We start from the raw sequence: 15314 nt of genomic DNA on the forward strand, positions 1-15314 counted from the left end.
TAAGGGAAATTAAACAAGACGGATCCACAGAAGAAGCTGCCACCTCGATAGCACCAGCTTCTTAACCTTGGAATGGATGCCATCATTGCAATGGCACCGTTGTTTTAAAACTCGAAAACAGATTTGGAAGGGTTCTTTGGGGGTGGTGGGGGAGAGCATTTGGAGGATCATCTGGTCCACCTTGGCGGACACGAACAGCACTGACCTCGTTGCCCTTGTTCTGCTAGGCTTATTCTGACTGGGCAGCCAACCATGACCATTCACCCTGTCTCCCTGTGATAATGTTTCTCTGCCCGTGACTAGTTTGCATTGTTACTCGTGAAAGTGCCATGATGGGTCTGGTCCAGTCACGTTTAGAAATTTCATCCTTTTCACCACTGGCTTATTACCTTTCGGTCAGCACAGACAGCTGCCTCGGGGTCCCAGCTGGGAACACTGGCCTCAGTAAACATATTTCTTACTCTTATATGGTCTCTGGCTTGCTTGCCCTCATTCCCATCTGTCTGATGGCAGGCTGCCGATTTCCGACGTGGTCAGATCCCCATCATCAGGCAGGGAGGAGTCTGAGATGGACAGCCTGAATCCTAAGACAACGTCAGTGTCCTCACGTGGGTCATGCATTCGGAGATAATTACGGCCATCCTGAGACTGAGCTTGAGGTGTTCTCAGAATTCAGTCTCTATGGGGGATAGTCAGAATGCCCCCCGTGACTCACTCAGGCCCCCCCTTGAAGCTCCTTACTCCTGATCTCCACCCCTCCCCTTCATTCCCCTTTCTTCCCCACCCATCCATTTGACAGGAGTTTAATGGGGCACAAATTTCTTTAATTCCATGATTAATACTAAAAATGAACGTCCTTTGGCTTAAATTTGTGCTCAACTATAAACAGCTGACTTAAAACTTTCCCCCAAGAGCACATTTTGAGATAGGGATCTGATAGGAAAAAGAGAGCCACTTTATTTGAAATGGGAGGCGTGAAATATGTTTCTGGAGGAGGAGAGCAGAGAAAAGAGAAATTGGAGGTAGTGAGGGAATGCTTTGTCTCCTTATTTTACTTCGGGTTAGATGATAGGCTCCAGGGAGGAAACCAAAAAAAGTAACAGGAAAATAACGGAATAAAATCATAATTCCACGAAAAGCTCTCCCTGAGAAATAGATCATAATTTTCATCATAAAAAAGCATATCATTTGACACTTGAAACTGCTGAAGTGACTAACAAAGTCGAAGAACACAGTTATTTTTCTGGATGCATCTCTTTTTCCTTTTTTCAAAAATAACTAATTGTGTGAACACTCATGATCCAGCAGTGAAATTGTCCTATTTGCTTAGAACATACCTAGCAAACGTGATTGTTTTGTTTTAAGGAAACTGATTTCGCTCAATGAACAATTCTAAAGTTGGTGTCTTTATTCAGACTGTAAAAATAATGCTGTGGAGGAAAAAACAGGTTACATTCTTTAGAAGTCAAAGTGCAACATGTCAAGAATTCGCTTTATTTGTAATATTCCACTTAGCAATTTCCCTTAGCAAAAAAAGAATAGGTTTGTTTTTCTATGCATCACATACTATTTTCCTTGTAGGCAGTCTTATAAGCTAGATAATTAGAAAGCCCAAAAATTTTAGTAAAATCTGTGCTCAGCCGAACTCCTGTTCATTTCCTTTTCATACAGCTGCTCCTTTACACTGAGCCCTCTGCCTCAGGCAGGCTGGTCGACTGTTTGTGCTCATACAACCTGGTTTCAGGTTCTCTTGTGTTCAAAAGCAGAGCATTGACCCTTAAACCCTCAAAGACAGACACATTTTACAAAAAATAAAGAACTTGTTAGTCAAATTTGTCAGATGAGTAAAACAAATATAAACCTCATATCTTCTCTAGTTTAAAAAAGAAAGAACCTCCAAAGAAAATTATTCTATAATTTCAGGTTATATTCTGCTATATTCTGCAAAAAAATTCTTTTTAGAGGGTTTTTTAATTTTTTATTTTATTTTATTTTTTTACATATATGGACTATAAGAGTATCTTCTCCATGAATATTTCTAGCAACCATAGTACATGGAGAAAAACTAACAGATACAACTCCACGATTATTTCAAAGTACGTCTCTTTGGTCTATAGTGAATTCATCAACTCCACTTAAGAGTGGTGATTTGCTAGCTTTTTGGAGTTTCAGTAGTACATTTGGTTTCCTTAATTTCATGATACTCTCAGTTGTCCTTCAAATCAAACTTACGCATCGATACGTTTGAAAGATCATTTCGATTTGTTGTATTTTGACATTGGCAGTGGTGGGTGGAATGTGATGTAGTGATCGATAAAAATCAAAAGCATATTATGGTATCACAAATCCAAGGGTGTGTGAGGGATTTTGCACACCTTGGATTGATATCATTTGAGCTTTCTCTTTATCATTCTGCAGTGGTGTTCAGGTACCACAAGTCTGGCTTTGTGGCTTGTTAAACCAGCCTGAATTAAAAACTCTTTAGGAGCAGGAGATATGGGGTCCAGAAACCTGGTTCTCATCTCAGCTCTGTCTCCTACCTACCTTATGATCTCCCACTACATTCTGTACCTTTCTGCTCTAATTTATTTTTTCTTTAAATTAGGTAATTAATCCTTGGTTAGCGTTATTACTTCCATATATATTGCGAGGGGCAAAAGCACAAGAAAAATATGAAGGTTTAGAGAATCTCATGATGTTTTAAAGTTGGCTGGTCCTTAGCAATTGTCTGGTCCAATCTTTTACCTTCCAGAAGGGTGAAAATGAGACCTGAGGAGGGGAAATGAGTTAGGCATGATGACATGGCTGAGTACTGTGATTTTAAGAAATTTGCCATGAAAATACATGAATAAAATGAAATAGCCAAAATCAGCCACTGGATTGGCCCCCACTTATCAGTCTTGAAAGCTTACCTTATTTACAAAGAAAATGTAGTTATGAAATTATAAATATATAAAATGAGTCTACTCTTCAAACCAATGCAAGGGGTCTACTTGTATGCAAAATGCCTATTTAGGGCAAGGAATTATACTAAATGCTGACGAGCCTGAGAAATCTCAATGGCAGACTTGGCCTGTTCTAGGGACGCCTGGGTGGCTCAGCGGTTGAGCATCGGCCTTCAGCTCAGGGCATGATCCTGGGGTCCTGGGATCGAGTTCCACATCAGGCTCCCCACAGGGAGCCTGCTTCTCCCTCTGCCTATGTCTCTGCCTCTCTCTGTGTCTCTCATGAATAAATAAATAAAATCTTAAAAAGAAAAAAAGAATTGGCCTGCTCTATTACATGAGTCTGCTGCCATTGTTGTAAAAAAAATAATTTTGGGTGTAGAATGTTATAGGTAGTATGTGTGTTACCTGGTGACTGGTTTAATGGATAGAATGGTGTCCTTCTGAAAGATCTACCCTTGGGTTTTCATTTGAGTCTCACCAGGACATGTCCTTTAGTAAAAGGTGTGTATTATTTCATTCCAGTAGATGGTGACACAAGATTCCATGCTGAAGGCTGCCCTTGCCTCTCTTTGCCAGATTCATTGTCAGCAATGGCCTGCAGACCAAACATGGGGTGTTTGAGATCATACTGGAGACCATGGACAGAGCCTTACCCGTGGTGACCAGGAACAGGGGGCTGAGACTGGACGAAGGGACCACGGGCCTGCTCTCCCCTGACATCCTCCAGCTGACCGACCCTGACACCCCAGCGGAGAACCTCACCTTCATGTTGGCCCAGCTCCCACAACACGGCCAGCTTTACCTGCGGGGGACAGTGCTGCTTCAACACAACTTCACCCAGCAGGACGTGGACAGCAGAAATGTGGCCTATAGGCACTTGGGAGGAGACTCCCAGGTGGACTGCTTTACGTTTGTGGCCACCGATAGGACGAACCAAGGCTTCGTTGTGGATGGGAGAGTGGGACAAGAACCTGTATCATTCACCATCCAGGCAAGTATGACAAAGCCACAGGTCCCTGGGACACATGTAGAGAAAACCACTTTCCTCCTTCCCTTCCTTCATGCAAATGTGTGCTGTGCGAGGTGTGTCTCTGGCATGCCAGGCACTAAGCAAGGCACTGGGCATAGTAATATGGACAAGACAGGTGCGGTCCCTCCATGCAGGCTCTGACCAAGAGTCTGTGGCAGGACAGGTAGAAACAGAAAGCATGGGCTTTGGAGTCAGGCTTGACTAGGTTGGAATTTATTGGCCTGGTTTGCCATTTATTAGCTGTATGACCTTAGGAAGTCCTTTAACTCTTAGGATTTGACCTCCTGTCCTTAGAAAATTATGCTTTATGGCATTGTGATAAGAATAAAATCAGACTAGGTACTGCAGGCACTAGCATATTTCCTGAAATATATTAGATATTCAATATCTTGTAACTACTGTTGTAATACTTATTAGGATGATACCTCTTGGTCCACATCATGTGCTGGCATTTTAATGGTTTTTTGATGGAACACGTGAAAACGTACAAGGCAGCCTCAATATTACACGTGAAACAATGATAGCGAAACAATTGTAGCAGCTACAAGTGTTGGAGTATTAGGTCAGACCCATTTCAAGGAAAGCTTATTTCTTTCTTAGGAAGAGGGGAGTTTTATTATTTGCATTTAATAGGTGTTCACAAGTTCACAAGGTAAATAATTCGATCAAAACCATATAAGACCCCCACTCCAATCTTTCTGATCCCCCAATTCTGTGCCCTTCCTCTGGCACTACTCTGCCACAGTTGTGTTGTCTATTAGGATGATTTGGGGAGGGCATAATGTGTTTTTCCTTTTTTAGTCAGAACACATTCTGTTTCTTACATTCTGTTTCTTATACCCTTGAATCCACTCTCTTGGATGTAGTTTATCTTGTTCTACACACTTCTACCAACTGTAGAAAAGATAAATCTGAGTGTCACTGAAGGATACCTTCTGATTATGTAAATAATCATAATTTTCCTGTGCTCTTTAGTCTCTGTATTGGTGAGCATTTTCCAGAGGAACATCACAAATAGGATGTATATAGAGAAAGAGAAGTAAAAAAGAGAGATTTATTTTCAGGAATTGGCTCACCATTTGGGGTCTGACATGTCCAAAACCTGCAAGCAGGCCAGCAGAATGGAAATCCCAGGAGGAATAGATGTTTGTTGCGATCCTGAAGGCAGTCTGGAGGTAGAATTGCTTCCTATCCAGGGGACTTCAGTCTTCTCTCTTAAAGTCTTCAACTGATTGGGCAAGGCCCACCCACACTATGCAGTGTTATCTGTGTTACTCAAAGTCAACTGACTGAAGTGCTGATCACAACTAAAAGATACCTTCACAACAATATCTAGCCTGCTGTTTGACCAAACAATGAGCATCATAGCCAGCAAAGTTGACATATAAAATTAACCATCACAGTCTCTAGGTGAACTCTAGTAGAAAGGTAGGGAAGAATGATAACATAGAGTGGATGCTGACATCATTGACACAGTATGAAAGAAATACTTTGTATATAGTAAAATTATGTGTTTTTTTCAATTATATGTTTTGTTATTTGTCTCATCCCAGTCTTCAATCTAGTAGTATGTTTTTTCCTGACTCTTGATTCCCCACACTAGGTAGAAAAATGTCATTGTACTGTCTAACCAGTAATACTTTTCTTGATCTATTTGGCTGCAAATTTGTAGGAGTTATACATTGTAAGTACAGGCATAAGGGTTCCAGAGTAGAGAAGGAAAAGGGAGAATTTAGAAGAAATATCAAACTTAAATGAGGCCTGACCCAACACCAACACTCATATTACAGAGCAGTTATTGTAAGAGAGTGATCTCTTGGAAGTTGCAGAATTTACTGATAGGAAAATGTGGATAGAAGTTGTAAAGGTTCTTTTTCATCCAAAGTACAAGGTTTTCTTGTATTTTCATAAAATACAATTATGTATAGACAAGGAAAGCCTCAAACTTTTTTCCATAATTCCTCCAAATTTTCTAGTCTTTCTTAGCAGAGAGGTCAGGTAGTTTAGGAAGTAAGTGACTGCTACCCCTCAGTCTCTTGCCTTCAAGAGCTTCTTTGGTAAGGCAGTATAAAGTCTACCACCACTGAAAAATAGTTGGTCCAGAAAAATCTACCAACTGTGAGTATACTACTGTTATGGTCTCAGCCTCAGTGGGACCGAGGGCAAAGCCAGTAGGCTTCACAAGTGTAAAACACAGTTGTGTTTCACTGATACCAGTGTGCACAACCTGACATTCCTGTAGTAGGGAATCATGTCTATCTGACCAGGATACTGCACCTTGCCACAGTGATTCTTTTACTCTTCTCTAAGTGGGGACAGGGCTGGCGGTGAGGGAGAAAGGACCAGTGTCACTGCTTCTTATGGTTTACACATGTCTGAGACGATTTTCAGTGAATCCAATACAGGTCTTCAAAGGATGTAGTCTTCTTTTTTAAAAAAAATGCCTTGGACTCCAATATTTTAAAATGCTTCTGATATACTAAGCCAGAAGACCTGTTTTTGAAGAAGCCAGAAATTTAATGAGATTAGGGAAGTGTGACCAGAGACACTACAGAGAACCACGTTGCCAGGGTTTTTATTTTAAAAATATTTTTAAAAATATATTTAAAATATATTAAATATATATATATATATTCTTTTTTTTTTATAAAGAAACCAGAAGTGTAATGATATTCGGGCAAGTGTGACCAAAGACACAAGAGGGAACCATGTAACTAAAGTTTTTATTTTTAAAATATTTTTAAAAATATACTTTGTTAATTTTTATTTTGTTTTATTTTATATGTATTAAAATATTTTTAAAGTATTCTTAAAAATATATTTTTTTAAACAAATGATCACAACAGGCATTTATTCCTTTTGTAACACTTTTGTTTTTAAGGAAAATACAACATTAAAAAACTCCACACCTGCACTCAGCTAGTTATAATTCTGAGGATTTCTTTCATAGTTCCAAGTATTGTTATTTTTCCTCAGCTGCCATTCACCATCCCTCTTACTGGCCATCATACTTGAAGGAGCTTCTCCCCCAAAAGGCTATGATAACTATTTGACTCCCCACCTCCCACCCAATTGCACAACTCTGAGGTTGCCATCCACAGTTTATAGGAGAGGAGAATGTAACTTTTGAAAATTGTTATTGCTTTTTTTGTTTGTAAAATAATTGTTTATTGTAAATAATCTTATAAGATACAGAAAGGGACAAGAAAAAAGTCTTTCCCAATCATACCACTCAAAGATAACTAATTTTGGTGACTTCTTTTCATCTTTTTATTCTGTGCAATTAAAACTGGGAGGATATTATATGTACAATCAAGCATATTGTCTGTCTCCAGTCTTGATTATTTTATGAAAATCTAATGTCATTAGATCTTTCTTGAAAACATAATTTTTCAAGGCTGAATGGCACTCAGTGTTAGGTAGAGATGATTTATAAATCCCGTGTTGCCCTTTTAATTTTATGGATTTTTTTGTTAATTGTATTTAGTAAAAACATACATATATATATACCCATACACATTCTGTGTACGCATCTAATTATTTCTGCAGGACATACTAAAAAAAGTGAAATTTTTGGATCAGAGTATATATACATTTTACATATATGTATACGCATGCATATACAAATCTGTCTCCAGAAAATTTTCACTGATTTGAACCCCTATCAGCAAAATATAAAAAAAGTGTCTTCCTCCAAACGGTTACCAACATGTTGTATGATTATTTTTGTTAGTAAAAAAGAACCTTGCCAATCTGAGAGGGAAAAAAATATTTGATTGTTACAAAACTCCATATATAAATACATAACTAAGCCTGATATTTTCCCCACCCCAAAACAAATGAACAGGTTTGTGTAAATGCTCCCAGAATTTTGTCTATTTATGTGTGAACATATGGATGAACAAAAATGATATTATAGTCATCTCCTGTTCTGCAAGTTACTGGTTTTTGGTTTTGTTTTTTTACCAGTTAACACTAAGTTTTGGAAATTCTCTATTTTCAGTTCCTCCTACCTCAATTTTTTTTAAATAGGTGGATAACAGTTTATTATTTCATCCTATACAAAAATATATACATAATCTTGTCAGGGCACTTACTCTTTACTTAGCTAAGTTGAACCCAGATTTATAATGGTATCATTTTTGGGCAAATGAAGTTAAGAATTGAATGATTAGGAGTAAAGGGAATGGAGACCATGTTCCTGTGCCTGTTTTCCAGTATCAGTAGTAAACGGTGCTTATCCATGCTGACCTGCTTCTTCCCTAACTTCCATTTGCAAGATGGACCAAGCTTCATACCGTACCTGACTGCAACCCCTTGTGATGTTTGAACCCATATGCCTCTTGCATTCATGAGTAATTCCACCTCCACTGTCTTTGTAAATTGAGTCTACCTGTTTAGTTACCTGGTTCTCATCCTTAGTGAAACAAATATGAAATGCCTATACTTTTCATTTTTCACCTACTGAAGTATTTCTGTTTTTTAATTTTTTTTTTTTAAGAGAGAGACAGAAACAGGGGAGGGACAGGGAGAGGAACAGAAAGACTTCTTAAGCTCAGCACAGAGCTGACTCGGGGCTCAATCTCACCATCCTGAGATCAAGAGTTGGACGCTTAACCAACTGAGCCACCAGAGCACCCCAGTATTTCTGTTTTTAATTTAACATTTATGGCATTTGAACAAAGCAGTGCCCCAAAAATGTTCAATGCATTTGTGATGTATATCCTTATGTTTATCTTTATAACCTTATTTCTGTATACCACTAAACACTGGGAACATGGGAGGATCTTCCTCTGGAGCTAACATTAAGTTTTCAGTACAATTTTTTTTGTAAGACTTCATTTATTTATTTATAAGAGACACACAGAGAGAGGCAGAGACATAGGCAAAGGGAGAAGCCTCCCTGAGGGGAGCTTGATGCAGGACTCCTTCCCAATACCCCAGGATCACGCCCTGAACCAAAGGCAGACACTCAACCACTGAGCACCCAGGTGCCCCTGCAATACAATTCTTGGGTCAATTTTAATGTATTCATTCAACAAATATTCCCTGAGCTGCTCTTATAGTTCAGGCACTGTGCCAGGTGCACAGAATAGAGAGAGGAGGAGGGGTGGAGACATAATGTCTGCCATCAGAGAGCTTATGTCCTAATAGAAGAGTCGGACAATGAACAATTAACAAAGCTGGGTCAGAATTTACAATAGGAAGTCAGCCTCTGTTCCAGCCCTTGTGATATTTACTGAGGATTCTGTGAACAAACCAGCCGTTAGCAGAAATGAACAAATGAGGAGGATAAAGAATATGAAATTTGGGCTAGATTATCGTTGTGAACCATTAAGACCCTCTCTCTGGTGCTTAGAGGTGAGAAACCTTTGTATAAGATTGTATGTAATTATTGACTATCCAGGTTGACCAGTTGGACAAAACAGCCCCCCACATCACACATTTGCATTCCCCTTCTCAAGTGGTGCTCCTGAAAAATGGCTGTTACGGGATTTACCTCACTTCCCATGTGCTGAAGGCATCGGACCCTGACACCAATGACGATCTGATCATCTTTAAGATTTTACGAGGCCCCCAACATGGACATCTGGAGAACACAACCACAGGTACTGCATTCCTTAATCCTTATAATTGCTCGCCTTAAAGTACCCTGTAGCTGGCAAGGCTAGAGAGTAATTGAATTAAGTATAGGCCCATTTGGTAAACACTCCCCAGGGCTTACCGATAGATGCAGTTTATAAATCAATATTGGTGCGAAAGAGAGTTTGAGGCTGAGCTTTCCTAAATTCATCTTGAGTGGAAGAATCAAATACCGATACGCAGCTGTGTATTGTTCACAATTCTTTTTAACAGCCAGATTGTAATATATTTAGAAGAACACACAGTGTCAGGACCAATTTCATATTTGTGACTAATTTTTTTTCTATTAGTAATTCTAAGTGATGTCAGTTTAAAAAAAATTGGGAGGAGTATGATGGTTTCTCGGGACTGTATATTATTTCTGCTTTTTGAAGACAATGATCAAAATACATCACTAAAAAGGATGGCACAGAATTAGAGATTTTATTACTGTATCTTCCTACTCTCCCTCTATTTTTATATTTTCTTTAAGGCACAATATTTCTGAGCCAATTTAAGTTTAAAAGCCTAATTTAAGTTTATTGCATAGGAGTTTTAAGATACTTTCAATAACATTAATTTCTTAAAAATATATAGTTTGGCTGTTTTTAAAGCTGTGCTTAAAATAAAATAACCATACAATTTATCAGCTTTTATTTAATATTTTGTTTGATTCCTGTGAAATTCATTCATTTCTTTTTTGTAGGTGAATTTATCCATGAGAAATTTGTCCAAAAGGACTTAAACAGTAAGACCATTCTTTACATCATAAACCCATCTTTGGAAGTGAATTCAGATATCATGGAATTCCAAATCATGGACCCCACAGGGAACTCTGCTACTCCTCAAATGTAAATTATTTTGCTTATTCAGTGGTCCTGTTTATAATGTCCAGAATATATCTAGTTATGAATGTGAAATATTGTTTTTCAAACAGAATCCAAAGATAAATTGATAGGCCATTTCAGAAGTCATTGAACTGATTTTGGAGAAATAATTTTCTTTCTAATGTGTGATCATGGGAAAGTCAGCAGCCTCATAGAGTATGGGAATATTAAAAAGTTAAATTATAGAGTGCTGGATCATTCATATTACTTACGTAAATACATACACCTTTGCACACAGAGCGGTTTCTGTCTTGACAATTCACTCACATCCAGGACTGGGCTTGCAAGCTCATGTACAAATCATGCAGCAAGAGGTCACTCTAGGACTGCGTTAGTAACCAGTCTTCTAAAATACCTACAGCAGGAAAAATGAGGCAGTCAGGAAGGGTTAGCAAAATATCTCTTCCCTCCAAATAAACCCAAAAAATGAAATGATTACTTGTGATTGTGCCTGTAAGTTAATAAAACGATCACAGGTAAGATGAAGATCGTGTAAAGGGGAAAATAGACTTGGAGAAATACTAAGTGACGCTTTGAAATCCTATAAAATGTAGAACCATCAGAATAGCAAGAGTAACAAATCCTCACAGTTAACAAGATGAACAGACCATCCTAATATTTCTGACTGAGCCCCTGTTCTAAACTTCTCTTGAATGTAGATCTTGAATAATTTACCAGCTATCAGATAATCACAGAAATGTTAGAGTCCAATTCTTGTGCTATGTTTTTCTTTTGAAATTTAACACCCTTCCCAGTCACCTCATAGAAAAGTTGCTCATTTATCCTAATTTCAGTATTTGCCATAACCTGGTCAAGCCACACATCATCATAAGCGAGTACAGCCCCTTTATGGGCCTTTCATGACATGATATGGACAAAGAAGAAAAAAGCAAATTCACCTCTGTTCTCTCCATTCTCACTTTCTCTGACTAAATTATAGTTCCAACACTTGCCAGCAGAGGTCTCTATAGTCATTGTTAGAAAAATGCATCCTCTTAGCAAAATTCATTCCGAGTCCTGCCTCCATTTGGCCTGATAACAGATAATACCTGGCCCAGATTCATAACCTTCACAGATTTTTATCAAGTGGCTATTATGTGCCAGGTTCACAATACTAGATGCTGGGGAAATAGGAATGAACAAAGAAGACCTGGGCCTTGACAGTAAAATATAATCATAAGTTTATAAAACTAAAATGAAAGACCACCACCCATTAAACTGATCTTATTCAAGAGAAATGATTCCTTGGCATTACAATCTTTATATAAAATTTATTACCTAATTGTAATTTCAGACAAATGTCTTCCAATTCTCAAGAAAATGAAAAAAAAACTCTGCTCCAAAATCATTAATAAATTGATTATATTTTTAGTAATTCAACTAAAGAACGGGACTATTGACCAGACTTGTTTTTGACCTAATGCTGACCACTGCTCCTCTACCTATGAACATAGCGTGGTTGATAGGAATTTTTCTCTCCCTCAGTGGTGCTAGATTGATACTGCTTCAACTGCACACCCTTTTTATTCCTCATCGTTACCAAAGATGTTGCTTTTGAAGATGGTTTATGTTTTTAAATCTCAGATTCATAGGAGAATCACAGAGGAATTTATAGCCTTAATTAAGGCTATTTTAAATAGACTCCTCCTTCTGTGATACAATTTTCATGTACCTGAAGATATTTGTAATTCAGCTTGAAATGATTGGAACCAGTGGAAGGAGATGATGCAAATATGCCTACTAAGGGTTAACTCAGAAGTTACTTTGATTTGATTCTGATATATATTGTTTTCTTTGGAGTGGTAGGGGGAGATAGATATTACTCAGCACTTACCTTCATAATTTTTTAGTGGTATAGTTGTCCCTAACCTCATTTGTAAGTAGATGGTTTTGGGAACAAGAAACCCATTATTTCTGTAAGAAACAATAATGTGAATAGTCACTTTTCCAAAACAGCCTGTAAGAACCTAGTTACATGTACTGTATATATTACAGGTATTTGCAACACAATTGTTTTCTACTCCATTTCTTTCTTTTTTTTTTTTTTTAAAGATTTTTACTGATTTATTTGAGAGAGAGAGAGAGAGCACACAAGCTGGGGGAAGGGCAAAGGGAGAGGAAGAAGCAGACTCCATTGCAGGACTTGATCCCAAGACCCCAGAATCATGACCTGAGCTGAAGGCAGACACTTAACGGACTGAGCTACCCAGGCACCCCTCTACTCTGTTTCATTGCTCTTCACAACCACCAATGAGTTAGGTACCACCATAATCCAGAATTTATAGGCAAGAAAACTGAAGCATGGAGATAGGAGGTGACCTTTCTAGGCTCATGCAACTAATTCTGGGATTTCAGGCCCAGGAAAGGTGGCCCTAGAGTCCACCATTTTCCTTATTGCACTAAGGAACTTCTTGCCCGCTCTTAACCAGTCAACTCAACTGGCCTATCAGGAAAGGAGCAGCAGACTTATCTCCCTTCTTTCTCTCTAGTCATTGGCCACCCAAGAAAGGAGGAATACATACTCTTCAAGGACATTAGGTTTCGGGTTTTTTTTTTTTTTTAAAGTAGTGAATTACAGATATTGATATTAATGTGCCTCCATGTCCAACACACTGGGACACTGGGAATTATGGTATAGATAACAAACAATAGGCCACTGGACTTAGAGCCAAAGAACAGGGCTCAAGCTTTGGGTCTGCCATTGACCTAGGTGACTGTGCAAGCCTTAGTTATCTCTTCTGTCAGATGAGGGCGATACCACAATTTGTTTGGAGAAACAAATGAGATAAAACATGTGAGCACATCTTATATAGTTAAAGTCCTTGACAAATGTAACTTGCAGTGGTGATTGCTGTTGTTCATTCATATGAGTAGAAGATTGACGGTTTGAAGGGGTATCCCGGAGACATTTGGTGGCCCATCTCTAATTGGAAATCGATTCTGGAATGATTCACAAAGTAAATAGTCAACATGCTTTTTAATCAATAAGCTAATAAGCTTTATGTAATTTTATGTTCTGGTTGGTTTAGGATTAATGGATTAATATTACGTGTATTTGGAGGGCTGAAAACCTTCTGTAATAAAGTTATAGGGACTATTGGGCACAATCTGGAGAGAAAGGAGGCTCTTTTAAAAACAAAGAAGGACTCCTATTTAGGATTTTGATTGATAGTAAGTTTTTGCTACTAAAATGTTGCTATTGCAGCATTTCTATAGAATATCAGTTCTGAGGGGTCAATAGATATTCCATTAGAAAAGGTGTTAGGAAATCTTGATTTAATCAAGTTGTTGCTAGCTAGCTAGCTAGCTTGCTTGCATGCTGTTTAACAGCATCACCTCCCAGAATCATGGAGATGCTTGTATGGAGTGGGAATCTCTGAGATGGAGATATAGTACGTGGCATATCTCAATTTGATTTGCCTCTTGAACAATCACCACCCTACCCCAGAATAGCTTATGGGAGAAATTTTTCATGGAATACATTTGGGAGACATTTTATTGTAAATAGAAGTTATTTTATAACACTGAAATTCATGGAAATTTGCATAAAGATTTAAATTTGGCTAAGTGCCTAAATTTCAGGCACTGTGCTAGGTGCTTTCACATATGTTGTCTAATTTAATCTACAAAATACAGTCCTCTGAGGGTGATAAGGAAATCAGGCTCAAAGCATTTAAGTAATTGGCCAGAAGTCACGAAATGAATGAATGGCAGATCTGAAAGTGAATCCTGACCTCATGACTTCAAAGTGGGCGCTCATCTTATTGGCTCGTGCTTTGGCATGACTCAGTCACATGACATCATATCTGTTCTCTAGCCCCGTTCCAGTCTCAAAATAGTGTGCAGAGCTCCCAAACTCAGCTACATAGGACTCACACTGGTCCTCAAAAATGTCTGTGCAGATCACAGAATGCAGCCAACTTCTGACCAAGGCAGTTTATTCACACATCTTCTACATTGACCTCTTTACTGTGCCCACTGGGAAAAAAAAAAAAAAGTCAACTTCAAAAGAAAAGTTGACCAGTGGTGAAATTCTTCATCACTGGGTTGCTTCTGCTGCTGCACGATTCCAAGGACTGATTCTTCTCCTCCCTCTGGCTACCTTTATTCATTCCTGCCTTTGAAAGAGAAGGGACAAAAGAAATCAAACAGTAAAGGAATTTCTAACAGGCCAACTCAGCAATGTTTTAGCAACTTTTATGAAACACCTTGCAGGGGAAGAGGTTGAAACCATTGGCGAAGTAAAGCTTTCATGTTACCTGCAAGCCAGAAGTTAAAGTATTTGTCTCTGGATAGATCTAAAAAGCACAGAGTAAGGGAAGGGAATTGGCACTTATTAAGCACCCACTGTGTACAGGTGCTCTATACATATTAACGAATTTTAATTTTCATCATTTGACATGAGTATAATTCTCGTTTTAAAACTAATGAAAACTGAGGCCTCAGGAGACTGGGTAACTGACCAGAATCACACACTAATAAGTGGTTGCAAGATGTGTCTAACTCCAAAGCTCTTGTTTTGGGTACTCAGAGTGCTGCCTCCTGGCTAAACACTGTTTTCCCATTACCATGAGGAAAAGACAAAATGGAAAACACAGGTGTTCATAGCATGAGATTATGGAGATTAATAACATCCTCTTTGAATTGATAAGCCTTAGAATACCCAGAAAAATATTTTTTAGCCTTTCAATTTTCCTAAGTCATATGCTACTTGATTATACATGAAGATCTAGTTGGAAGAATAATTAGTCACAATTTTACTTCTATAAAACTTTCAGTGAGAAACTAAAAATACTTAATGAGTATTCATTAAGGCTCATTTAACCC

At 38.3% G+C, this 15314-nt stretch overlaps 1 protein-coding gene across 13 annotated transcripts in view; it reads left to right on the plus strand.

Moving 5' to 3' along the window:
• FREM1 (FRAS1 related extracellular matrix 1) overlaps window positions 1-15314 on the plus strand; it is a 167416-nt gene that overhangs the window by 118187 nt on the left and 33915 nt on the right. For 7 of the 13 annotated variants that reach the window (XR_011995553.1, XM_072728241.1, XM_072728246.1 and 4 more), the window contains 3 exons: window positions 3525-3939; window positions 9386-9587; window positions 10307-10451. Coding sequence is in view for 6 of the 13 variants with exons in the window: in XM_072728241.1 (XP_072584342.1) it covers window positions 3525-3939; window positions 9386-9587; window positions 10307-10451 (762 nt within the window). In the remaining 7 variants the exon portion in view is untranslated. Of the gene's footprint in view, window positions 1-3470; window positions 3940-9385; window positions 9588-10306; window positions 10452-15314 lie in introns of all 13 variants that reach the window. The other 6 variants (XR_011995551.1, XR_011995554.1, XR_011995556.1 and 3 more) reach the window with 2 other exon arrangements.

Source organism: Vulpes vulpes, chromosome 12, assembly GCF_048418805.1.
Source record: "Vulpes vulpes isolate BD-2025 chromosome 12, VulVul3, whole genome shotgun sequence".
Taxonomy (NCBI): domain Eukaryota; kingdom Metazoa; phylum Chordata; class Mammalia; order Carnivora; family Canidae; genus Vulpes; species Vulpes vulpes.